Raw genomic sequence first — 27500 nt, 5'->3', positions numbered from 1 at the left:
GCTGTTTGCGTATCGTGTCAGAGACTAAGTAGTGTGGTGCCACATCTTGGACCGGATTCATGCGCTACTTCTGAATATTGTGTTTCACTGTTTGAACGGATGTGTGCCAAAATCAGCCAAGTAAGCATCCGGGTTTAGGGCTACAGAGCTCCAACGTCAGGTCTCCTGTTAGTGGAGTTAGCTCTGCAGAATAGCTGGGATTGGCCTGAAATTAGACTCTCATTTCAATTTCCTTGCTAGAGATTTCCAGAGCATTTATCCAATCTGGAATTAATGTTCTCTTAACTGTGCATTTCTCTTCTCTCTCTGTGTGTGTGTGTGCGTGACTAGTATGTGGTCAGCATATTGTGATGGTGTTCAGAGCTGAGCAACTGCTTTGAATCATTCAGGTCTTGACAGACACTGGGCCAGGACGTATTCCCACCATGCTTTTAATGTTAGGCAACACATTCTGAATTCCTGAGGCATCAGTGCTTCCTGACTAATAGTGATCTTCAGGGCGTGTTTCCGAAATGGGAATTGATGAGTACAAATGAGGATTAGCCTGGCACAGGAGCTCAAAGCAAAGCCCTTCACGGCAGAGAGGCCGGAGAAGAGGGCGAGGGTGTGAAGAGACGGAAGAAAAGATGCCAAAAACAACCACATCATCAAACAAAATGAACAAAATGAAAAAAGACCCTAACAAAGAAAATCTCTACATCAGGAAGGTAGCTACTTTTATCAAACTTTCCCCTTGCCCCTCCAGGATTGCTCTTCACTGAGAAACTCAGCCAGCTGTCCAGCTTGGTCTCCATATATGATCATTTCCGCTAACATCAAAAGTGTGTGTGGTGTGTAGCATGGGCTTGTGCCTATGGCTCCTTTTGTTTGTTAGTCTCAAGCGCATGCACTTAAGGCCCTCCTTTGCAAGCTAATAGCCTACTTACGCTCCATTCAGAAAGGTTTGAACAGATTTTAGTCAGGGTTTAAAAATGCGTAAAGTATCTTTCTGTGTACGATTCCTTGCATTAAGGACTTAATGTGTCATATGCTCTGCTCTGCGTTCGCGATTTACGGTATCCAGGGACATTTCCAGATGACTGGCTTTTTGACTATCGCTCACGTTGACGCTTCAAAAACTTTGTCTGGCTCCCATGTGTGAACGCAACTTGACTGACAACACGTCAGGCTCTTTGTGCATTTTGCAATAGGTTTTTGATGGCTTCCCTTTCAAATTAATACTGACAGTCAGGATGAGAAGGTCTTGTTTTAGTTTTAAATCACTTCTAAACAAGGACAAAAGAAAAAAAAAAAGACAACAACAACAACACACAATAACAACTAAAAGATTAAACGCTAACAGGCGGGTGAGGGGCAGGGAGTCTAATGGCATTGTAGATTGGATTTCCTTTCGTCTTTAATGAAACCATCTGTTTGCTTGTTGTTGCCGCTCTGCTGTTTCCTTTCTGCGAGCCATTTGTCAAGTGCGCCATTCTCTCAGTGCCCCCCACCCCCCCCTCCCCTCCCCTCCCCTCCGCCCTCCTGAACATCAAGAGTGGCGTAAGGGGGCTCCTGTTTCCCCCCACCCCTCACCCTCCCCTCCCTGCAGACCCGCTCTCTTTCTGGATTGTTACAAGGCCCGGGCAGGCCCGGGACGGACGCGTTGCACCGCATCTCTCACTTCCTTCACCTGAGGGCTCGTAGCGCTCGCTCTGATGTTTGGTAGCGGGCCACTCCAGGGGCCCAGAGCGTGTTTTTGGCATTATCAGGATGCCGCCATAAAGCTACGTGGCGGCACTGTCATCAGTGGCTTTGTAGTCAGACCCTTTCTGCCTGCAAGCGGCGGATGCCTGTGATGAATTCTGCAGTCACCTGCGTGTAATGGTGGTGGTGTTGGTCGGGGGTTGGGGTCAGGGAGGTGATGGCTGTGCTGGCGAGGAAGGGGAAGTTGCGTCTGTGAAGCAGCATATGTGTGGCCAGCATGTGTGTGTATCGAGACATGAGGACAACTCATGACTCATGTGTCTGTATCAGGGAATAGAGAAGCAGCTGAAGAGAAGGTGTTTGACAATTCTGTTTGACAATTCTGGAGGCAGAGCTGACTCGAAACGAATTTGGTTGGCAAGAGATGCTGTATTGGTTCTCTAATTGGCACCACATACCATAAAGACCAAAAAGAAGAAAACACATTGTTGTGTTTGTCATTCTCATGACTCATTTGAAAATCTCTAAAGACATCCCAGCTAACACATGACGTTGCAGCAACAATGCCAGAAAGTTGTCACTTGGTCACCGCAACGTTACTGTATAATCTGGCCATGTCCTTATACTGTAGCTTCACAGCAATGTTGCACAGAGAATGTTGTCAGTTGGTACCATGAGCAACTTTGCAGCAATGTCATAAGCTGGTCAGCTGATAACGTAGTCAGTTGGTTACCCAGCTAACATAGTTACGTTGCTGTTACATTGCTGCAACGCGCATGTAATGACCAAAAATACCTTGGCACAAAGTCGCATCCAACGTGGCTACGTGGAAAGTGAAAGGTGCCATTTTGTAACTGCAACGTAACTTATTAATGTTGCCAGTCCGTAACCGCAACATCAGGTTACGTTGCAGCAATGTGGTATTGAAAGGTTCCATTTTGTAATCCACATTGCTGCAACGTAGCCTGATGTTCTGGTTATGGATTGGCAATGTTGGAGAGTTACGTTGCTGTTATGAATTGTCACCTTTCACTTTCCACATTGTGGCAACGTTGGATGCGACGTTGGGACAAGGTATTTTTGGTCATTATACTATATTATAGTATATATTATAGTATATTATATTAATATATTATTACGTTGCAGCAACTGTGTTAGCTGGGATGGCTTCTAAATACGGTTTCTCATGATTGTATGCACCATAAATAATCACCAAATGGATTTTTTTTTAAAGCACCAAGATGGAGCTTTTTTACCTAAGAATAACTGCCTCAAATTTATTTTGATGCTACACTGAATAAAGAGAATAGAGTCTCTGACATTGTCGATGCACACCCAGAACACCTGGCACTGCACTATGTAACGTTGTCGGAGATAGAAGCATGACCCTTTTCATCAGTTTTAGATGTTGAAAATTGTCAAAAAGGGAAATTCCTACATTGTGTTGCTTTACGTGATTTTTGTAAAGATGAAAACAAGATGTCATGTCAGATTTAAAAAAGAAAAATAATTAAAGGGCACCATTTATTGGTTTTCGTAAACAAGTTGAGTTTGAGGTGAAGCCCAGATTTGAGTCTTTGAGGTCCATTTGAGTTCCGCTGGTGGCGTGCTGCCTGCTCTCGAGCCGTGTTTTTGAAGGGGGAAGGGGGGAAGTGTGTGTATGTGTGTTGGGGGGGGGGGGGGGGGGTAGAACTGGCTGCTTAGAGAAGCTGGAAGTGATGCATCACATGTCCCCTCGTGGTTGCCATGGTATTACGTTATAATTAAAAGCCACCGGCGTCTGATGAGGACGAAACCACGGAGGCAACATGTGTTGAACAGTGATGCTCAGCAAACAGCAGAGAGGCCAAAGCAGAAAGGCAGCCCTACGGAAAAAAAAGCTATTGGCAAACGCTAGAAAACAGCAATCGAAACAAGTCAAAATGAAAGATGACCCTGACAATTCCCCTCAGGAAGCTGCAACCAATCCCCCTTGCCTTCTGAGTAAAGTAAAAGTTGTTAGCTTGCAGATTGTAAACAAAATGGCCACCACCTGACAGACGTTTCTGACGTTCGAAGCTGGTGCTGAACATCAGCAGGAAGATTTGTATCCTGTTGGTGGAAGGCAGGACTCTTGTGAGAGTGTAGCCCTGCCAGAGTTCCTGTCAGATTACGGGCCTTACATAGGTTCCAGATGGATCACATACTTGCCTGTCTTTTTTCTATTAATGCTTATTTTAATAAATGCCCCTAACATGCGTATGCGCACACACTTACTTTCACAAACACACACACACACACACACACACACACACACATGTAAGGGTCAACAAAGAAAGGTCTAGGTAGAAAGCGTGTGTAGCATGTGTAACTGATCCCTTTTTCTCAGTGTAATCAGAGGTGACAGAGGCTTAAAAAAAGGAGTAAAGTAAATTGTCATGCTGTGTGGAATTTCCCTTGACGTTCAACAGCCCAAAATAATATTTTCCATAAGATTATTCCCTCCCCCTCCAAGTACCCTAAGGAAAAATATGCCAAATACAGTAAGTGTTGATTTTCAGAAATCACTGTATTATTGAGAGTTACCATCTGCCAGGTATTGAAAGCTCAAAAAGGCACAGAATCCAGCCTTCAATACACAATTGTAGTTAAAAGCCCTTTTTTGTAACATCTGTTGCTGTTTGAGATAGTTAGCCTAAATCTGTATTGTTCTGCAAGGCTGCTTTAGCCAATTCATGAGTATTTGTTTGCAAAGTGTTAGGCAAAGCCAAGAACTGAAAGACAAATGTTAACCTTCTCCCACCAAAGAACTTTTTAATGGTATTCCATCAATAACGGCTGAAGTTATTTGCTGTAACCAATTTTGGCATGGAGGAGCAGCCATTGGCCAGCCATTAATGATGATTAGGGCCTGGTACAGATCACACTCGTTTGGCACACTTGATTGAACAGCGAGAACCCAGGCAAGAGCCGGATCGAGTTTCTTTTATATTGCGTTCCGTGCAGTAAACACCGTTGCTCCTGTCACCTGTGCAAACAGACAGTAAAGCTTAGTTGTGGTGCAGGCAGGCAGGCAATTGACTCGTGTCTGAGAGACCAGGTCATTGCGCAGTTCAGTGCACACCTGTGGGAACCGCTTCTGTTAAAAAAGGTGTTTATTGTAGCGGGCTAACCAAATTCCCTGAGGTCATTTGTTTTTGCTGTTGTGGGGAAGTTGTGGGGGGTGGGGATGTTGTGGGTGGGGGGGGGGGTATATTGGGGCAAATTGATCTCGCTGCTCAACAGCTTTGATGTTGCCGCTGTTTCTCTGGGCTAAACATGAGCGTATCCATGTGCTGATGAATTGAGAGTTTCTCTTTTCATGGTTTCATAAGTGATGGTACAGGCTAGTTGCCACCGGAGCACTCAGCAACCCCTGGTCTGCTTTGGGAATTTGTTTAGTGTCGAGAGATGATGGAGTGAACAGTGCGAGCTCCTCTCAAGGTATCAGGAGTTTTACTGGAGACTTCTTGGCCTCAGTATGCCGTGGTCAGCTGTCCAAAGCAAGCAGTTCCCTCCGATTCCTGTTATTCTTACGCTTTCGTGAGAGAAAGAGAGAGTGAGTGAGAGGGTTAGAAGGAGAAAAAAAAAGAACAAGTGAGAGAGTGTGACTGTAAAGAGGCTGCCTGACAGGCCTGTTAAAGGACGAGACTTCTCCAAGAGACACAGAGTTCTGGCTGCTGATTGTGTGCTAGCTTTCACTTTAACCTTGTCAGCTAAGTATTTAAAAGACAAAGAAGACTCTTTCATTTGTAGAGAATCGATCACCCATGTATTTTTTTTAAATGTTTTATTCTGAATGATCATGTGCCATATGTAGATTGTGCCCGTCCAAGTAGAGAATAATGGTCCAAGGTGATGAGAGAGAAGAACAATGCATTTGTCACACAAATGTGTTCATCGAACACCATAAGTATTCTTTTTTTCAACAGACTAATGGCGGCCAAAAAGTCTTTGCATAGGTGCTTTTTCAAAACAACTGCCGCGGGCTGTGTCGTATAGCACATGAGCGATGCAAATCTCCTGCTAAATAAATTGTTTGAAAGAGTCCTAACTCCCCACACACACACATCCCAAAGGGGAAAGAAGTCTGGGACGATCCCGTCTTCGGGCTTCGGCAACTGCAGACGTCCCTCACGCTGTTTATAGATCTTCTAAACTCCCTGGCGGAGTCTGACAGATGTTAACCCCCTCAGAAGAGACTTTGTACTCCATTCCAGGACAATGGCCTCATCTCATCTGCTTGCATTTTTTGGGGGTGAGGGGAGGTGAGGGGTGGGGTGTTCTGCCGCAGGCTCTCCGCCCCGGGTGTCACCTTTCTGCTGATCAACCCACGGCTTCCACGTTGGGGTTTGCTTTAGCGCGCCGACACGTTAGCTTTACCTGTGGACGCTTCAGTCGAGGACAGCTGTGATTGATGCCCAGCTCTGTCAGAGGCCTTTTAGGCAAAGAAACAGCTGAGCCAAAAGAAATGTGGTTCCTCAGCACTAGTGACATCCAATGCTAGGCAAACATACTTGCTAAAAGTGATGCTAGCCCCCAGCCAGAAAAGTGCAGGTCATTAGTACTCAACTTTGTGTAATTTCTTCCGCAAGCCATCGCCCTAGGGCCCCACGGAAATATGACAGCTCGCAAGATAAACACACAACAGGGTTTGTGTGAGTGAGCGATGACCGGGGAACAGCTGGGAACCACTACGCGAGGGAACGGCGTTCCGATCATTAGCCTTCATAATTGCTGCGTAAATGGCTAAAGTCTCGTTAATCCACCTAAATGAGGCTCGATAAGAGCACGGCCCTGGCGGAGCCTAGGGTGTAGGAACCGACGCCCGGGGTCTGCGGGGTATCGTTTTGCGGACGTATTGCCGGTCCTCTGAGCGTGACCGTGTGTGTTGCCGTAGCTACTGGAAGGGGTAACCCCCTCACTCTCTCACAAACCTCCCCTTGCACCTGTGTTTACTTTGGGAGCCTCAGCACTCATGACCCAGCAGCAGTCTCTCACAGGCTGCAGAGAGAGAGAGACAGACAGAGAGAGAGAGAGAGAGAGAGAGAGAGAGAACTCCCAGCCCGACAAATATGTGCTGGCCCTGCAGTTTTAGCCTGGCTAAAAGTTGCTCTAAGGCTTCCATTGTGGGCTCCAGTGAGAGAGCAGTGTAATTTACATTCCATCATCGAAATTCTGGTATATTTGAACACTCTAAGAAAAGAAAGAACAACGAAGACGGGAGGAGAGGAGGGAGAGCGGGATGGAGAGAGAGGAGGGAGAGCGGGATGGAGAGAGAGAGGGGGGGGGAGGGCTAGAAAAAAAGACAAGCTCCTGTTCTCTATTATGTTAATTTAAGCATGGTGAGCGGGAGATGGAAGCCTCGTTGTTCTGGCTCTCCTGGTTGCTCTGTTCCCCTCTTTCTTTCTCTCTCTCTCTCTCTCTCTCTCCCTCTCTCCATGGACTGAAGCTGGTAGTCAATGGACCATTATACTGCAGGGTGGTGAGCCCTGTATATGCTCTACTCGCATGAGGAACCAGAAGAGGGCAAATCAATCTTTTGTTTCTTCCTTCCTTTTCTCTCACTCACCCTCTCTCTCTGTCTCTCTCTTTCTTTGTTTCTTGCTCTCTCTCTCTAACTCTGCTTCTGTCAGTGTATCTTGTTCCCCAGTTGGAGGAACGGGGCAACAATTCCTTATATCTCAAAGGTGAAAACATGCTTATTGTGTTTCTCCACTACCACCACCTCTCACACACACACACACACACACACACACATTCTTTCTCTCTTTTTCTCCCTCTGTCCCTGTGTGATTTCAGCTGTCACCTCCTGTGTCCAGCACCTTAAGAATTTCCCTCCCCTTATTCTTAGAGGATGTCACGGACGCTGTAGCTCCCCTTATTCTTAGAGGATGTCACAGACGCTGTAGCTGTGTGGGGAACCAAAACGTGGTTTGGAGTCTTCAGTGACTACGATGAACACCAGGGTGTCATCACCTCCAAGGAAGGGTTGGCATTCCAAAGTAGGCATGGAGAATGGAGTAGAAATCTAGAAAAGAATGGGGGGGGGTATGTCACATTCCTATTGCCTATGTTCCTTTGAGAGTGAAAGGTTGACCGAATGACCTCAGCTCCGTTGGCCCAGAGATGTGATGTCACAGGAAAGGACCGAGGCCTCAACATTTCCCCTGTCCTTCTCTCCACTTTTTCCCCCTGAGGAAACAGTAACCAAGCAAGACCATAGGCAGAATGTTGGTGCCAGTGAGATCATTTGGGGTCTCTCATGATATCATGACTTGAATCATGGGCTGACTCCAATTGCGCTAGGATCCTGTGTCTGGGAGTGGGGAGTAGTCCCTCACAATGACAACTGGTACAGGTTTGTGTCATATCTATTTAGGGAAAGTGCTTTAATGTTATGCTGAAAAATCATGGCCATATGTACCATAATTTCATCTTAAAGCAACAACCCATTGGTGACAACGTCTATCTGGTCAGGCCTCATAGATTCACAGTGATGTGCTGGACGTGTGTATGTGCAGTGCTAAATTGTGTTAAAGAATGATAATCACCATTCAGAGTTATGCTTAGGCCTGAACGAGGCTTAATCAATTTCCAGGAAACACAGATGTGGGCCTTATTTCTCTTTAATTTAATTTGATCGGCTGCCATTTCCTCCATACACCCTGGTCATTACGCACTCCTATTTTCTTGAGATTAAGTTCTCAAATGCTTTTGCTTGATGTCATTACGCCACGTTTATGTTGGCGCATAAAAATAATGCAATACTCAATGTAATCAAAGCTTGCATTAGCTTTGGCAGCTGGAACCAACAATTAGAATGCAGCTTATGTGCTTTCAGAAAAGGCCATACCACACACTTAGAACACCTCTCCTTCACGGGGAAGTTGTGAATCCAACCGAGGTGCTTCGTACAGAAAGTCCTCTGGAAGTAGAATCTGTGGAAAGGATGCTGTGAGAACCGGTCTCTGGCACTTTCCATATTTCTTTTAAATGTGTAAAGAAAAGAGGATGGGGTGGGGGGGGGGGGGGTGGACTGTAGACGGCTCAAGGCTGTGTGCGAAAAAACAAATGTTCCATGCATACCAGTTTTCAGGAGTCCATGAACATCTGGCGCGTCCCGGGCTCGAGCCAGAGAATGGTTGACATTGCTGTTATATTTCCTGACAGGGGTCGCATTCCGGATACCCATGTGAACCGAGTGTTATGAGAGAGTATGGCGCGTGTTCGTGCCCAATGGAATGATCGCCACGCAGCAGCCCGGCCGCCAGGCTCTCTCCGGGAAGCGCGGAGCCGGGGGAAGCCAAGGTTGGACGTCTCGCCGATGTCGTGGAGCAGGCCTGTTGCCGTCCAGTGACGAGTGTTTTCGGATGCGCTCCTGACAGCGCGGTGGCCAGTGGTTAGCGCGGCTGTTTCGTGTTTGGGAGCTCCTCCTGTCATTGACTCAGCCATAGGCTGATGATTGTAGATCAGACGACATCTGATAGCCATTTTGAAAAGAAGACGGAAAAAAATGAAAAGAAAAAAAAAAGAAAGAAAACATGTCTTTTATTATCCTTCAGAGTGATTAAGGACTTCTGTGGTCTCTTGGCTACTCCAAATGATGCCTCTCTATTGTGGTCATAAATTTACGTTGACCAACACATGTGTTCCCCAACACACTTATGAATAAGTATAAACACATGCACATACCACACACACACACACACACACACACACACACACACACACACACAAACACACTTACATTCATTACAGTCCTTTCACATCCCAACGCTCACTCAATTCTAGTTACTTGCTCACCCAACCCAACTCACTTCCTTTTAAAGCAAGGCATCTGTCCAGCTTTGCTTGCAAATCTGAGCTGAGCTTCACCATATTTGAAATTGTGGTGCATCCCTGGCTCTCATTTTCCTGCCTTAGAAACATAATGAAAATACATATATTATAAACTATATATTACCTGGCATTCTAATCCAATACATTAGGGATATGACCATTTTATGGGCTGCTACAATAAATGACATCTAGATGACTCAACCTAGTACCCTCCTGCTGTGATCTTGCATTGACTACAATTACTGTAATTGTTACAGGTCATTTTAACAATGATGTAACTAAATCATTCTCAGTGACAGACAGCTTAGGTCAACATGCTGAGCTGGTGCTCAGCTTTCACCTGTGAAAAAGCCAAAGGCATAGTAAACACTGACCATAACGTCTAATAAAATCAGCAAATAATAAACAGCCTGAAAACAGCTTGTCTTGCATTTGAAATGAACCTTCGCTGTGTGGTCAGTAAAACTCTCAACTTTACACCAAGCAAATACGGGTCTGTTTGCCCTTGACAAGCACCTACACACACACACATGCACACACACACACACACAAAGCTGACTGTTGCATAGTCCGTGGCTGGAATCTCAGACTCTTTGCATCATGTGGTTTAATGGTCCCTTACTGTACTTCCCAGGCACGTCTTGTGTCACAAACGCCTGCAAATGGCAGCTAAATGACTGGGCCTTTTGTGCTTGTCATGGCCAGTTGAGCTCCTCTCCGTGGGGGTACGAGATCCCTCACAGGGCTGAGAAACCAGACGCTCAGCATTGCTTATTTCATGTGGGGTCACCGTGTGTATCTTTTCATTTTTCATCCGGACGTACTTGGAGGTATTTGAAGGTAGTGTGCCAAAACATTGTAATCCAACCGTCTGTCTTTTTCAACACTTTGACCACACGTGGCCACAAATAATAAAAGTGGAGAATAACAAGCTGCAGAGCTATTCTAGATATGTGGAACAGGGCGATCAATTTTGTTCAACATCAAATGCTATTTCTCAGAAGCTCTCTCTTTCCCTCTCTCTCTCTCTCTCTCTCTCTCTCTCTATCTCTCTCCCTCTTTCTCCCCCACTTGCATTCGTGGCACTGGCAACTGTGCATATGTGTGCTTTCCAATTTGCTCAGTATGAAAAAAGAAAAGTCATTAAATTCCATCTGTTAGACACTGGCGTGGCAATCTAAGCATTGTGCAGATGTAAGCCTGTGTCTTTGACCCGTGTAAGGGCCAGCCCAGCCCAGCCCAGCCCAGCCCCCAGCACTCTGTGTTGTCTCTCTGTCTGTGGCGCGGCGGCTCTTGGAGGTGCTCTGTGGCACGCGCAGGAAATTACACTCACGCTCACTCATCTGCGGCTTTTAAAGAGCAACGCGTGTCGCCGCCAGCCCGCCGCCACCCCCTCTTAAATGCCCATGGCTCAGCAGCTTAGTGTGTGTTTGTGTGTGTGTGTGTGTGTGTGTGTGTGTGTGTGTGTGTGTGTGTGTGTGTGTGTGTGTACACATGTGTGTTTGTACTGTGTGTGTGTGTGTGTGTGTGTGTGTGTGTGTGTGTGTGTTTGTTTGTGTATTTCAAGTGCAGGCCCCTTATAGTAATACAGTATTACAGCATGGAGCAAATGCCTTCATCTTATCTAGCCTAGCCCTCAGCTGCAAGCTAAAGAGCTTATGGCTTGTACTAGTCACTATTGACATTAAGTTTTCCATTTAAGATAATGAACCTTTAAAAGACAGGGTTTTATATTTCCTTGTTATTGCACTCAACGTAATGCATAGCTGTAATTTAAAGTTGCTTAAGCCTTAAGCCTTAAGAGACATAATAATGAGGAGACACAGCACTCAAAGAATCCTCCATAAAAATGTATGGGATTAGTTCATAACGGCAGTTGCTACACATATCCCCCCTTCCTGTAATATAAACGTAAGAATAACGTCTATTTTTCCTCATTTGGGTGGAGATATTTATATTGTTCAATTCAAATTTAAACATAGATTCGCCTGATGTACTTTTTATGTCAATATGACCTCCTACAGTATGTATGCCTCCCCATTTATTTGAATAGGATAGTAGCTACCTAAAATAACTGACCAAAGCCGTTACCAAGATGGCCGCCAAGTGGTGGGACTTGCCTATACGGACCTTGCTTAAGCTTCACACTTAGTTGACCATGATTGGTAAAATGTCACTTTTGACTTGAAAAATGTGCATAATCAATCAGATTCAGGGGGTATACATTACTTACATTACTAAATGTGGAAGCACACTTTACAACCTCATTGGTTATGTGCTTTTTTTCACTTTTTATGTCAAAACATAAAACTGGACTCATATTGTTTCAGTCATAATGACTATTTGCATGGTTGGTATGGTTTAGTTTGCTTGATTTCCCATTTCATTCATGTCTTTTACCACCACGAAAGTAGCGTGACAAAAATAAACCCAGGGCACCACTCTTCGCTTCCAGTGCCTATAGCGGCACATTTTCATCCTGTACAATTAACTGAATCCACACACCCATCATCGGAGCTCTCTGTGCAGCTTTTGCTTGTTTCAGCAAAGTCTAGCCCCTATATGAGCAGTCGGTCAGGTGATCCCCCAGAGCAGCGCTGCACCTCACAGCTTGGGCCGTGCCGTGCCGAGGACATTAGCCCTCCGTGAACAATGAACTTCTCCGGCTGGGCAGGCGGCCCGAGGCTCGCTGCACCCCGCCCTCATTAGGCCTTACATAATTACGACAGCGCACATCTGCGCTCCGACCCGTAGGCGATGGCCACCTAGGTTGAGCGCTCCCGGGCCCGCGGTGCGGCGTGGTCCGAAAGAGAGGGGGAGAGAGGAGAGCATACCAGAGGAGAGGTGCTGGAGGCTGGGGAGAAGAATGGGAGGAGGGGGGGGGAGGGGGGGTGACAGGCACTGATGTAATCTGAATGCAATCTATTCCCAAAAGCACCAGCGCTGTCACCACTGGCTCATCCATGACCACATGTTAGCATACTTTCAGTAAATAATATTACCCGCTGTCCTCGATGGAATGGACATCCGAACCCCCGTAAACCCCCCCGTCTGTGCTCTCCAGAGGGGGCCTTCTTTAAATAGACACGCGGGTGACGCTATCGCGAAAGCGTGCCAAGCTACCGAGATAATCGTTTTCGAAAACTTGACACTCGGGCCGTGTTGACACAAGACTTAGTTTAGACGTGTGTCTGAGCAAAGCACCGGCTCTCTGTCCGCCTAATCTTTGCACGCGAATCGGTCCCCCCAAACCCCCCGCCCAACCCTGGCCAGCCCCAGTGGTGGTAATTGTCCAGAGAGAGGCTGCCTCATTCCCTCACCTCAGCATTAATTCGAAGCAGTGCATCTCTAAATCACGCAACGCGGATGTAATGTCAGCCTAAGCCAGTGGTTTTCAAAGTGGGGGCCGCGAGGGGGTGCCAGGGGGTCCTCAGCAAGTTGGAAGGAAAAATAAAAGCAACTAATAAAAACATTTGAAACATATAAAATATAACTATTACTATGAGGGTTGTTATACAATGCCATTATAATAATTTGTAAACATTATATTTTCCATGATAATGACTGGGAATAATAGTGTGTGTGAGTGATAGGTCTCATATAGCAGAAAGCCCCAAATGCAATTTTTACACACTGTATGCTCCATCACGAAGTGCTTGTGGCTAAAATAATTATTAGGATTAGCTTAATGTATTTTTACATTTGCCGTAGTATTGTTGATGGGTTTAATAACACATCAAGGGGTCCTTGGCCAGAACCTAGTGGTATTTGGGGGGCCTTCTCGTGGAAAAGTTTGGGAACACCTGGCCTAAGCCATTTTGCGCGCCATGCTCCCAGTCACTCAAAACCCAAGCACCCAATGGGAACAGCCAGTGCATTCTCAACATGTGGATTTTATAACTAATATGGCTACAGTCATAAAACTGTGAAGTCATGCTTTATTACACTGTCAGATATCTCTTGGTTAAGTGCTCGCTTTGACTGTTTTTGTCTCACCTCCTGAAAGCTGTAGGGCATGTTGGACTATTACGAGGTGTGGTGTACGCCTGCAGAACCTCATATCCAGTGAACGCGGTCCAGGAAGTTTGTGGGACCTGGAGAACTGTGGTTCCGACAGCCCTCGGCGTGTCTGGCACTCCTCAGAACATTAGGCAAAGCTGAAGCAAGCCAAAGAGTTGTCATGGATAGAATGCATGAGTGTGTCTTGTTTACTCAGGGAGACACCCTCACTCACACACACACACACACACACACACACACACACACACAATCAAATCACTGTCCAGAATAAACATGCTAAGACCCTATGTGCATCATGCTCTGTTAAATCGTTTCAGAAAGAGTGGAACTACATTCTTACAAAAGTTAAAAGAAGTTAAAATCCTCCCCCTGCTAGTGGAAGCTAAGATGGTCCACAGGATAGGCCGGCTTGACATAATGATACACTGAGAAGCATCTTGGGCAATTATGATGGACAACATTCAAAAGAAGAAAAAATAGTCCACATTTAGTGTTATGGCCTCAGATGTGAAATGCCATGCTTCAAGTCCTGTCACTTGGCTGGATTTGGCCATCCAGTGAGACCACATCTATTCCAGACTACCAGTACTGAGACGTGCTGAGTACAGAATGAATTGAAGTGACAAGCTTGGTGTAACCTGTGTTGTGTTGACTGTGCTGCTTAGCCCCACACCAACCAGGCTTGGCCCAAACCCGCCATCCTGCAGCACCTCACATTGGGAGGCGGACATGTCAGCAAGGAGGCTAAACCCCTCAATGCTAGCGTTTCTTGCTAGCTAGCACATCCCATAATGTGTGCGGCGGGAGGGTTACTCACTGCATGTGATGGTCCTTGTTCCCTGGACACTTTCCTCTCTCTCCACGCCAAAAGTGGAGGAGTTCATCTGCCGGGTTAGTACTGTAGTATTAATCTTAGTATGTCTTACTCATTGTTGCCTGTGAGGTACAAAATCCTGTGAGCAGGATTACGCGACAAAACAAAAATTTGCAGTGGAACTTGGTGGAAAGTTTTAGCATGGGTCCACGAATGAACCCATGGAATTTTGGAGCATATCCCACTCACAGACCTACTCCAATTTAGATTTGCTTTTGCGACTGTTGCGCAATGTGGCATTGAAACCTGCTTTGCCCTCTAGTGTTCAAAACAAGGAAATGCTGGCACTGGACAAATTTCCAGACCATACAAAAACTAATGTTTTGGGGTTTCACAAACGCAGGTCAGGGATGCTCCCATAGGATTGGCCAGTCTTTGGGTTGACCGGGTAGACCAGAGCTATGTGGCCTCGGTGGACGCTGCACTCTCTGATTGTCCATATAGTGGTGGTTTGATTTGATTTGATCAGATCAGTTTATGGATTTATTTTTCTTTCACGGGCTGTGATAAACATGATGTGTTAACAATGCAATTTTTAAATAGCTGTATGTATTATGCACATATGTCTATTTCTTAGCTCTTTTTAGATTGAGGGAAATGTGTCACAGTAAAAAAAAAAAGGTCTGACACAGCAGTTGTGGTTATTTAACGTGTGGGTCTCTCATTTCCCCTCAGAGTTTCCAGGGACACTGCATTAAGTGAAACAAAAACATTAGCATTTCGCCCCTATAGTGTTTCAAATTTATGGAGGCATGGTATGTGTCCACTGTTATTTAATGTGTGTATGTGTGTGTGTCTGTGTCTGTGTGTGTGTGTAGTGTGCGATGAGTAGACGTTACTCATTGTATTTGCGCCTCAGCGGTCATCAGAGCCTGAGGTGCTTGGCTTAAGATTACCTTGAATATCCGTGAGTTATGTGCTTTCGATGGTTATTATACCACGGTGGGGTAATGTGGAAATATCTGGAAAGGGACTACACCCGGACCATTAACTCCTCTTTTACCTCAGGTCTCATTAAAAATGATCTTCATCCACGCTATGTGTCGTCTGAAGAAGAGAAGTGAGTAAACGTTCCCCTCGCGTCCCCTCGTTGTGCTGTGCCGAACCGCGCCACTCCACACCGCGGCTCTCCGCCTGCCCCGAGGTCAGGGTTGCGGCTAACCCCTCCGTAAACTGGAGCAGAGGAGTTCTCAATTACCTGTTTACTGGCAAAGGGGACGCTCTGGCAAACACGTCGCAGACCTTGGGAACGCTGAGCAGAGCGAACGTCTGGATGCCTGACAAGGGCCGCTGCCGCCGCCGTAGCCGCTTCTGCCTCTCCACCAACGGGGTTTCGTGGGGGGAGGTGATGGGATGTTGGGGGGGGGGGGGGGGGTTGAGAGACGAGTGCCAATGTTTTGTCAGGTGTGGAGGCTTCGACGAGCGCCAGAACTATGTTTCCATGGATACACGCCAACTCCGAGTGCAAAAAAAAAAAAAAGTCATAATGTGAAAATAAAATCAGTGAACTCTGATGGGACTCGGGTTTGATAGGGTGTGTGTTTCCCAACGTGACCAATTAACGAGGAGAAGAAATGCTTTGGACAGGCCTGCTCCTCCATTTTTCATTTCGCTTTGTTACTTCGTTTACTGCTTCGTTTACAAAAACTATTGTATTTGTCATAAAAATACTTTTAAGTAAATGCATCATACTCCAGCTTTGTTAAAGCTACACAGTGGTATTTGCTAGTAAGTACTGTACATAGTGCACAAATAATCACAGTGCTGTGATAATATCTTCTCTCACACATGCTGAATACTAAACCTGTTTTCCATGTGTCAGTCTGTACGTGTCATAATGTTGTAGGGCTTTCTAAACATCTGATGTTTCTGAAGGCCTTCCTCTTCAGAGTAAGACTTATGTCAAAACATGATAACACAGTTCGTTTTTTGACCCACCCGCTGTGGGATATCACCTTTGAAGCATTTGTGTTAGAAAGCAGATTAAAGACCAAAAAATAGTTTTGAAGGCTGGTTTTTGTAGTGTCACACTTTGTGTGAAGTGAGTTGGGTAGTGTCTCCGATGTTTAGTTCTGTCTCTTAATGGCGTCTGTCCAGACGAGCGCTCCAGTGCGTGTGTCCTGGCGATGCATGTGGAGACAGGACTGAGAGGAATTGGGAAGTATCGAGTGGCACGGTCCGGCGCGGGACTGCCGAGGGCAGCCAGCGGCTCCGCTGATCCATTCACATGTGAAAACAGTGTGCATCTATGTGAGCTTACGTTTAAAGAAAACATATCTCGAAACGTAGAAAGCAAAAAAAAAAAAAAACCTTCCATAAAGAACCTTTAACGCTTTCAAAGCTCAGACCCCCACCCCGTCGCCTCGCCTTCCCCCTGTGCCCTCCTCCTCTATTTCCTCAAGGAAAAAAAAAAAGGGACCCATTTCAAACCATTTGAATGTTGTCTTTTCCAGGACGTTGGCAAGCGCAGGAAAGGAGCTCAAAGATAACTTCCTGAAGGTACTGGCGGAGCGCGAGGAGGCCAACCGCAGCGGCAGGATGACTGTGAGTACATTATTGCCCCCACAGCACCACCACCCAAACCCCCACGCCCTCCCCTCCCAGATCGCTACGTAATGGGATTCCACCAGAATATTCCTGTGATTCCATTAGGGGACCCGCGAACAACATCTGGTCTGTGTCAAGTCAGGCGGAGCGGACCTCCTCCTCCTCCTCCTCCACCCCTCCCTGCCACCTATCTGCCTACCTACCCCTCACCCCTGGGCCTGGCAGAGCTAGAAGCCCCCTCCAAGCACCCTCCCCTTCAGCTAAATGCTAAAAAACAAGGGAGGGAAAGCCCACCCGGGATATGTGTGTGCGTGTGTGTGTGTTGTGAGTCTGTTTGTGTGTGTGTGTATGTTGTGAGTTTGTTTATGTCTCTGTGTGTGTGCGTGTGTCTGTGTGTGTGCATGTGTGTATTTGAAACCCTCACCGCACCAAAAAACGTGCCTAACGTGTTTATATCGGTTGCATAGAATGTCAAAGCAGGTAAACATCCATTTACTGGACAAAAACACTGGAAGTTGCCTTTGCCATGCCTACCCCCTTCCTTTCAATTGAAAAGAAAGGAACACATGCTGTTTGTCAAAGAACACCCCACACAGTTTGTGTTGAGCCTGTGCAGAGCTGTTTGCTTGGCCCCGGTGTTTACCAACGATCTCAAGCAGGCGCCCCTAAAAAAGGCAACTCTGTTTGGGCACCACGGCCGAGGGTGCCAGGGAATGCCACAGTTTGCCCAGCTGTGGGCACCTGGCTGTGGGCAGCTGTGCCCGGTGTTTTGAGGGAGCCCTGCGAGAGGAGAGGTAAGGCGAGATGGATGGACTGTCCCTCTAAAGGAAGGCCTTGTTCCGTCTGGTGGGCAGAGCGTCAGCCGGGCCCGTGTCCAGAGAGGTCAGACGTCATCTAGCCCATCGTGGATCAGGGAAATGAGACGCACGATGAAAAGTCCCATTTGAAAACCTTTTGTGAACATTTGTAAAATAGTTGTAGCAAAACATAATATGTTTCTGATGCACATTACAAAAGGGATCAGAGCTCAAAACGAAGGACAAGTAAGTATAAGACTCTTTTGATCCCATGAGGGAAATTTGGTCTCTGCATTTATCCCAATCCGGGAATTAGTGAAACACACTCAGCACACAGTGAACACACAGTGAGGTGAAGCACACACTAATCCCGACACAGTGAGCTGTCTGCTACAGCAGCGCTCGGGGAGCAGTGAGGGGTTAGGTGCTTTGCTCAAGGGCACTTCAGCCGTTCCTACTGATCAGGGTTCGAACCGGCAACCCTCCGGTTACAAGTCCGAAGCGCTAACCAGTAGGCCACGGCTGCTAACACACTCAGACCAGAGAAATAGAAATACTTACTCCTAAAAAATAGATGAAGGATGGAGTCCTAGTGGACTGTTTTTATGTGTTTATATGATATATCTATGATTCGGCCTTTGCAGACAGAACAAGCAGTATGTGGTCGAGCTACAAGCGGTGGGTTCCAGTTGAACGTAGTCCAGCTTAGTTCATATTCAAACGCTTGTCAAGGTGACCGCAGTGTAACTTGGTAACTTCTCAGGCTTTCTGCCCAATGTAAGGACTGCTGTTTTAACAGTGCATAACACACACAGATTACACAGAGGCTGCTGACAACAACGGTAATTGAACCATATGGTTTCATGTGTAATCTGCAGTACTGTTTCCGCTCCCATTTAATCAGCGGCCATCGCTGATCGCTGCCTAAACATCTCTCTGTTCTCTGAGGAGCTCATTATAGGCCAGGCAGTGGGTTGGGGGTTGGATGGTGGGGGGCAGTGGAGCGAGGGGGGGGGGGTTGGGGTTGACCTGGCCTGACCTGCTGGATTAGGACGGCTGGATTAGGAGATCACACAGCACGGCTTCCAGAACCTTCCGCACCCCGTCCCTCGTCTGATTCTATCCCCCTTACTTCACAACCCTCTCTCTCGCCTCACATGTTTGCTGAGTAAACAGTGCAACGCGCACACACACACATACATACACACACACACTCACACTCCACCCCCTCCATAAAGAGGGGAAAAATCTTGCCGTTTTATAATACTAGTCAGAGAAGGGGTCGGTCAAATGGTGTTCCCCATGCCGATGGTCAAAGGAAAAACTGTGGCTGAGTCCAGTGTGAATCAAGTAGTTTATAATATTACTCTTCCTGTGCTAGACAGAGAGAGGGATGGAGAGAGAGAGAGAGGGAGAGAGAGACAGAGAGAGGTAGATAGAGGTGAAGAAAAATAAGGACAAGCAAATGTCACCTCTAACATGCACACACACACACACACACACACACACACACACACACACACACACACACACATACACACACACACACACACACACACACACACACACACACACACACACACACACACACACACACACACACACACACTTTCCCCCCCTACTGAAGTTTTCCCCCTTCTGAAGTTTCTTGCTCCGATGAGAAATTGCATTGAAAAGCTGTTTATTTTCCCCCTCCCAGCCCTCCCTCTCTGTTTAAACCCCAAGCCACATTTGAGCACTTAATACCTCTTCTCTTTGCAAACTGTTTGAGCTGCAGGTAATCTTAATCCACGTTGACGAGCCCTGACCCCACCGCTGTGTTTACCTTACACAAATGTATTCCAGCCAGCTTGTACCCACACCACGCCACCCGCCGGCCTTCGGGGAGCAGTCAGCGTCTCGCTGCAGGAAGCCGTACAGGCCACACGCTTGTTACGCACTACTATTTGTCTCCCTGGACACGCGGAGGGGGGGGGGGAACGGAATATTTACCGGAGGTGCCATACGTGTTTATTTGTAGAAATTTCCGGATGGCTTGCTCTGGGTGTTCTGCTGAAAGACAAAGACAAAGGCTCTTGTAGTAAATGGGTAACAGACGCGGGCGTGTGGTGGGGTTGGGGGGTGGGGGGGTGTGTGTTGGTGAGTTTCGTAGCCATGCTGAGCCAGTGGTGGTCGAAAGAGAGGGAGCGAGCATGGCGGAGAGATACTGCAGCGTTGCACCGCTGCCAGGTGCCGTGGTGGTGGTGGTGGTGGTGCGGGGCACTGAATTCTGCAGCGTTTACACGATCTGTTTTCCAATGAGCTGCGTCGGGCGGGCGAGAGCGTGAAACGCCGTGTACCTGGAGCGCACAGCTGCCTCCACTTGGGGAGAGAGCGCGGCACACCGGCCAGAGCTTCACGCTTCAGCGAGCACTGCAAAAAGACCATGCTTGCACTTGGCCAGCAACACTCTGTTTCTGGACTTCTCTCTCTCTCTCTTTCTCTCTCTCTCTCTCTCTCTCTCTCTCTCTCTCTTTCTCTCTCTTCCTTACTGTACAGGACAATTTAATGTACTACTGACCTGCAAATGAGTAGCTCACAGCTGGGTGAGAACAGAGTTATTTCATAACACATGTGAAACTTAACACAACAGTCCACAGTCAAGAGACCTTGCTGATTTGCAAATACTCAAGCCTCTTGGCAAGTGCTCGTAAGTCCGTTTCTGGTAATCATTTGTTTTCTTCTTTTTCTCACTGACATGGGAATCAGGCCCAGCACAAAGGCACTGATAAGCCCAACGGCCCTTTAAGAGAGCCATAATTGGGTGGCTTCGCTTGGCTTTTGCCGGGCGGATTCCTGTCATAGCTGCCTGTTACAGCGACAAAAGCAAACAGAGTGGGGATTTTGTCTCTCCTCTTACCTCCAAGGCCTGCGGTGGGACTGCCCCGCGCGGGGGGTCCCGTTACAGGCGTTAATCTTTGATAAGGCCGCCGAGGCAGACCACCCAGGGCTGCAGAGGTGGACCGTACTGAGCACGCCCGGTATGGAGGGATGGGTGTGGAGAGGAATGGAGACAAAGGGGAGATGAGAGGAGGTGGAGGAGAGGGGAAGAGGAGAGGAGAGGAGGAAAAAAGAAAGGAGAGGAAGAAAAAGGAGAAGAGAGCAGAAGAAAGGAGAGCAGAGGAGAGGAGAGTGCTGTCTTGGGGTCAGTCAAGGCAGAAGGTCTTAATGCACTCCAGACGCACTGCCCTACCCTCACCAATCAGGCCTAACACAAACCAGCTCTAACACACACACACACACACACACACACACCACATGTGTGTGTACATATAGTCATACACATGCCAACACACATACACACAGACAAAGAAATACAGTGTTACACACACTTTAAGGGACACCAGGCAAGCCTGATACTTTTTCTCTACGAAGCTCCCCCTAGGATCTGTACGTGTCGATACGTGTGCGAGCCCTCGCTTGGTCTGAAGCTCTTTTCTTTGCATCTTCCGTCAAGGGGTTTTCGCTGCTTCTTCGCCGGCTCTGCCATTATACACACATTTGCAACAATCGCTAGCGTTTCGTTAGCCTGCCTCTGTAAACTGATCCTGCTTCTCGCGATGTCTGACACTTTGTGAGACTGAAGGTCGGCGGGTACGATACACTGAACTTGCAAGCGGGATATTCTTCCTACAGGCAGTAGGGGCGGGCGAGAGAGTCTTCATTTGCCCTTTAATGAGTCATTTAACCATATACCAACTTACGAAGATGATTAATTAACACGAAAACGTTGCCTGGTGTCTCTTTAAACACTTACATAACATGTGCAAGCACAGTCGTGCTCATACACTGTCAAGCAATCACCCCTGCAGATGCACAAAGGCACAAAGGCACACAGACACACACACACACACACACACACACACACACACACACACACACACACACACACAGACACAGGCACACACACACACACACACACACGCAATTTGGCTGATCATATGAGATCAATTATGTCAAGAAGAGAAGCACATAAGGTTTTTGTGCTTAGCAGGTGCCTGTGTGTGTGTGTGTGTGTGTCTGTGTGTGTGTGTGTGTGTGTGTGTGTGTGTGTGTGTTACGAACCCTAAATTTCTCGATTTACTTTGGGGGTAATTTTTGGCACACCCTGCTGGCTATTTTGTGTTTTGTCTTGTTCTGTGTCTGCCTTCACCCAGGTGCCTGATTAATTAACCTGTGATGCGGTACACCTGGCCTGCTCCAATTAACCCTGGCATGCTTCTATAAGACCTGTACCTCTGCAGTCCAGGGGAGAGCACATGCAGAGGAGCGTTCTCTGAGAACCACAGCGCTTTCGTCTTACGCTTTTGGACATTTAATAAATCCGTATTTTTGAGCCTTACCTCTGGTGTGTCTCTAAATCTATGTTAGGACCTTTCATTGAGGTCCGTAACATAAATTTGGGGGCTCGTCCGGGATACTCCTGATTGGCTTTCCTGTCACGAGTATCTTGGAATTCGTTTTTTGTGAATTGGCATTGATTTTTGCAAGTGTGCGGAACAGTAAAGTAAGTGCATTGCACTGGTTCAGTGGTCTCTCAGGTCAAGAGATTCAGTTTAGGGAGGTTGGGATTCCACTGACTCAGTTTCGGTTTTGTAAATTGGAGTGAGGCTAAAAGCTTCTTTGAGTTTCCGTGTTGCTTTTGTAACACTTCGCTGTTGAAGTTTTTTTTGTGTTAGTGCTTCGTTACATTCACTGAGCCTCTTTGCAGGTTATAGCTTTAGTTAGACATGTGCTTCCTAAACCTTTTGAGCGCTTGTGGTTGCATATCTTGTTAACCGCGCACTTTGTTCGTGGTCTTTGTTCTCGCTGCTGACCACTTAGGTAAAATAAAATTTAAATTGCATATAGCAACTTTGTTGCAGTTTGAAGTACTGCTTTGATAACTCCTGTGTTTTGAAAGCTGTTTCTTTTGGGTACAAAGTTTGATTTGGAAACTCAACCCCCCCCCCCCCCCCCCCCCACACACACACACACACACACACACACACACACACACACACACACACACATGCATTCATTCATGCTTACACACACACAAAGACAAACCCAGACACACACAGAGACACACACACACACATACACACATACATACTCTAATAGTTACCAGTGACCTGTATAGTCCTACAGCTGTCTGAAGTGGAGGTCCAAACGTAGTGTGTGCAGTATTGGCGCTTGCACCCAGATGCTCTGTGAGCTGAATTGTCAAACAGTGGCTCCGCTTAACTCAACTCACTCTCGGATTTGGTCATGTACAAAAAGGCTCTAGGCTGCCTGTGTGTGTGACTGAAGTGTTTGTGGGTTTGTGCATCTGTGTGTGTGTGTGTGTGTGTGTTTGTTTAAAGCCTTCCTGCCTGAGAAAGGCCTAATGATGTCAGCAGTAGCAAGCCCCCTTGCCCTGTTGTGTATGTGTGTGTGTGTGTGTTGTGTGTGCGCATTTGTGTGCGTGTGTGTGTGTGTTCCTGCTCCCCTCAGGATGGCTGCTGTGTTAATGTGTTAACGTTACTCTCTACCTTGTCGCTGACCTTCTCCTAAACTCCCTCTCCCTCCCCCTGTTTCTCTGTCCATCTCTCTATTTCTGTCTGCCTCCCTCTCTCCCTCTCTCCTTCTTTCTCACCCTCTTGTGAAAGCCGGTGCCGCTGCCAAAAGTCCCACAGCACAAAGGGTGCACCTGGGCAGCTCTGGCATTGTTTGCTCTGGGTGAGAAGTGGAGTGTGATCAAATCCAGGTCACACCTGCGCAGAATGCCTCGGGCTCGGCCATTGTGTGCTGAGGGGAACGCTTGGAAGTGTGTGTGTGTGTGTGTGTGTGTGTGTGTGTGTGAAGGTCCCCACCCCAACCCAGGCCGACTCCCCCCTTTCCCGTCCTCTTGCCCTTAGTCAGCCTCACACAACCACCACACCCAAAAGCCTTCTGTGTGTGTGTGTGTGTGTGTGTGAGTGTGTGTGAGAGAGAGAGCATTTATATGTGTGTTTATCCTTAGGTATCTGAGTCTGTGGCTGGGTTTGTTTGTGTGTGTCTGTGTGCGTGTGTGTGTGTGTGTGTGTGACTGAAGTGTTTGCGGGTTTGTGCATCTGTGTGTGTGTGTGTGTGTGTGTGTGTGTGTTTAAAGCCTTCCTGCCTGAGAAAGGCCTAATGATGTCAGCAGTAGCAAGCCCACAGGCCCTGTTGCGTATGTGTGTGTGTGTGTGTGTGTGTGTGTGTGTGTGTGTGTGTGTGTGTGTGTCTGAATGGGCTCGGCTCCCGGCTCCTAATGAGGCCGGTCAGTGTGTGGAATCTGTGCTGGGTGTTGCTCAAGTGGAAACAGCTTTTTGGCCCCCGACGTCCAGTTTGTGGAAGAGAACGTGGCCAAGAGAGATGACCATCACAGTGGCTGTTCCCATGAACCACTCTGCACGTCCCTCAACTCTGCATCCAATATACACACAACTGCGTCGCACAACTTGTACAGCTCTAATCAGTTGTGTTAGGAAGAAGTGCTTTGCAGTGGTTACTGAAAGCAAGTGCATCGACAACATTTAAGGTAGCTTGTGTCTTTTGCATCGACAGAATCTGCATGTCAACGTGCTGTTATTCCGGCTGTCTACTTTTGTTATTGTCTAATGGTGATGCATTGTTTGTTTAGAGTTTGGCTGCGTTGTAGACCGGAATAGCAAGTGCTCACTTTTGGGGTTAGATGATCATTTTTCTGATTCGAGATACGGGTCTGGCGTCCAGACGACCATGACCAGTAAGTCGTTTTGCTGGCCTGTAAACTGATACGTCTGCCGTTATGGCCCCGTTGTAATAGCATACCTCTGGGTTTAAAAATGATCTGATACACACACACTGATACACACACACACGCACGTCGTCTTACTTGCCTCGTGAGTGAGAGCGAGGATACGATAACCAAAAGCCTTCGCATTGAATCCCAAACCCTCCTTTAATGCGATCCGATTCCCCCCCCCCCACACGCACACGAAGATTAATGAGGATTTAATTACAAACGACTGCACTGCGTTCCCTGAAAGCAAACATACTGGGCAGGTGAAATGAAGAGTGATGGTAAAATGATTCGTTCGTTCTCATTCTTCAGGCACATTCTCAGGGCTTGATTGAGAAATAAAGGCTGAATCAATCACGGCGGACAGAATGCTTTGTGCTCGTCTTTGTGTTTGTGTCTTTTCATTTCTCCAGCACCTGTGGAAGTCTCACTGAGGGACAGGAGCGATGCACAAAAGCGGGCCGAGGGGATAGGTTTCATCTGTTAGCCATTTCTTAAGCTTCCTTTTATTCCCGGCGCTTCTTCCCCTTTTTATGCTGTTGACAGGCTGACAGGCAGACGCATTAATCTCCCTCTCTGCGAGCGATCTGTAATCATGTAACGCAATTCAGCTGCCTTCAGCACGTCACTCGCTTACCTTGTCCGTGTGGTCAGGAAGGATGTTTGAGGGAATGGTTGGATGTGGTCCGAGGTTCCCACCTGGGCAGGATCTCCCTTTACAAAGGGCCTGCTTGTTTATACCCCTCCTCTCTTTCATCCAGCACCCCACCCCAATGGCCACCCACCCCACCTTTAACTCTGTATTGATCACTCTTCCATTGACCCCCCCCCCCCCAACACCTCTGGCCTTACCCCCAAAAAAGGCCTTTTATAGATAATAATACGGTGGTCAGTCAGGCAGGCCATAGATCGAGTTTAGCTTTGAAACAGGAGAGGAATTCCCAGCCGTCTAGCCTTACAGCCCTGTGTGTGTGTGTAAGAGAGAGATAGTGAGTGTGTGTGTGTGTGTGTGTGTGTGTGTGTGTGTGTATGTGTGTCCACTCTGCATGCACCCCACCCCACCCCACACACACTTCCCACACCCCTTTTGTCCCTGTCATGGGCAGTGAAGTCACAATGGAGCGGTTCCCCCCTGCTTTTCAAAGTGCTTGACCAAAGAGCGGCGCAGCGGCCCGGTGGAAAGGCGAGAGTCCTGTAAGACTATCCCGTGTCCCGTGTCCCGTGTCCCCGCTCCTCCTGAGAGCCAGCCGGGGGGCCGAGAGGCTCCGACACACGGGGGCCCTCCGCTCCTGCGCTCCTCCGCTCCTGCGCTCCTGTGCTCCTGCATTCACCCCAGAGACAAAGGCCACCTCTCTCTCTGCCCAGCGTGGAGCGTGGAGGAAGGGCACTCTCCGCCGAGGACATGGGATTTATTGTCATGCAGTTTTTTTTTTTCCTGGCTATATGTATATGTGTCTATAAAATACATACATGCAGTATATATATGGCCGCTGTCAGAAATAAACAGAGCAGGCCAATACCCTGGGCTCCCTGTAAATGCTCACACAAGAGGTTTTTACGAAACGGCGTGTTTGTTAACCCAGAAAGAAGTGAAATAGTGGAGCACATAGTGGAGCGCACAACAATGATTCATTTCTCCACATGCCAATGACACCAAGGTCCATTTGCTGAAGCTTGAACGTTTTGAGCTAGAGAGAGAGAGAGAGAGAGAGAGAGAGAAGGAAGAAAAAACATGTCTGTGTCCATTACAGTCTATGAAATCCATCATATCAGATCCAGTTTTTAATGGTGTCTGCTGTGTTCCTATGGAAAGCCATAACATTAGTCTAAATGGATGTGTTTTCGTTGGCAAGCAGCTTCAACAGGATTTCACGGATTATGCCCGAGTCCATATATATATATATATATATATATATATATATATATTGATATATCTATAGAAAAAGAGAGAAAAATGTTGAGTTGCCTCAGTGTAAAAAGCCAGAGGTCTGGCTCACATTGGGGTCCTAATGTCTTCAGGGCTTTAACGTTTCAAAAGAAATTGTGCGTGACAACGGATGAGAATGGAAGCAATATAGCAGTTGCTTTTCTTTGTGGAAGTCACTTGATAGTTCCTTCAAATGGTCAGGGTGGAATGTGGATTCCTCTTCCCAGCCTGTTCGCTCCAATCGGATATTTGAGATTTGAAAAGAATACTTGAAGTGTTGTTTTAAGATGCAGCTGTCATTGTTTTTAACAAGCTCTTCCATCACACTGGATCTGAGACGTTTTTTTGTCTTTTCCTTTTTTCTGTTTTTTTGTTTTTCTTTTTTTTAAGCCGAGTGATTTAAAATTAAACTTCTGGAATGTTAATCATGCAAGTTGCAATAGTGCACACTTGGAACACAAGACTGTTTCATAGTGGCAACATGTTTTCTGTAACCCTAGGTTTTCTGTAATTGACTTTGGATTCCTTTTTGGATCTACTACTGCCACTCTTTCTTTCTTTCTTTCTTTCTTTCTTTCTTTCTTTCTTTCTTTCTTCCCCTCTTTATTTTGTCTCTTTTTCTCTAACTTGTTCTGTTCTGTTTGTCCCTTTTGCTTTCTCACTGTGTTTTCTCTCTCGTGCCACTGCTAAGTGTCTGGAAATGCCTCCTTGTAAGAATTATCCCCCTCTACCCCACCTTTTTCACACACACACACACACACACAAAAACACTCTCTCTCTCTCTCTCTCTCTCTCTCTCTCTCTCTCTCTCTCGCACGCATGCATGCATGCACACACACACATATACACACACACACACACACACATACACACACATTGCTACTCCCACACAGACAGACACACACACACAACACACACCATCCTCCCCCCGTCTAATGAACAGCTGCGGGGACTTCTGAACCTCATCTCAAATATGCGCTGGATGAT

The 27500-nt window shown here is 47.1% G+C and overlaps 1 protein-coding gene across 1 annotated transcript in view; it reads left to right on the top strand.

Moving 5' to 3' along the window:
• The window catches only part of cfap299 (cilia and flagella associated protein 299), an 88663-nt gene that overhangs the window by 9657 nt on the left and 51506 nt on the right, over nucleotides 1–27500 (top strand). The window contains exon 3 of the mRNA XM_076270912.1: nucleotides 16891–16981. Coding sequence (XP_076127027.1) covers nucleotides 16891–16981 — 91 coding nt within the window. The remainder of the gene's footprint in view (nucleotides 1–16890; nucleotides 16982–27500) is intronic.

Source organism: Alosa pseudoharengus, unplaced genomic scaffold (genome assembly GCF_046254945.1).
Source record: "Alosa pseudoharengus isolate Yale_2024_CS ecotype anadromous, Long Island Sound unplaced genomic scaffold, YU_APseudo_1.1 YU_APseudo_1.1_scf_6, whole genome shotgun sequence".
Lineage (NCBI taxonomy): Eukaryota > Metazoa > Chordata > Actinopteri > Clupeiformes > Clupeidae > Alosa > Alosa pseudoharengus.
Note: the sequence above shows the minus strand (reverse complement) of the source record. Positions and strands in the feature narration are given on the sequence as shown.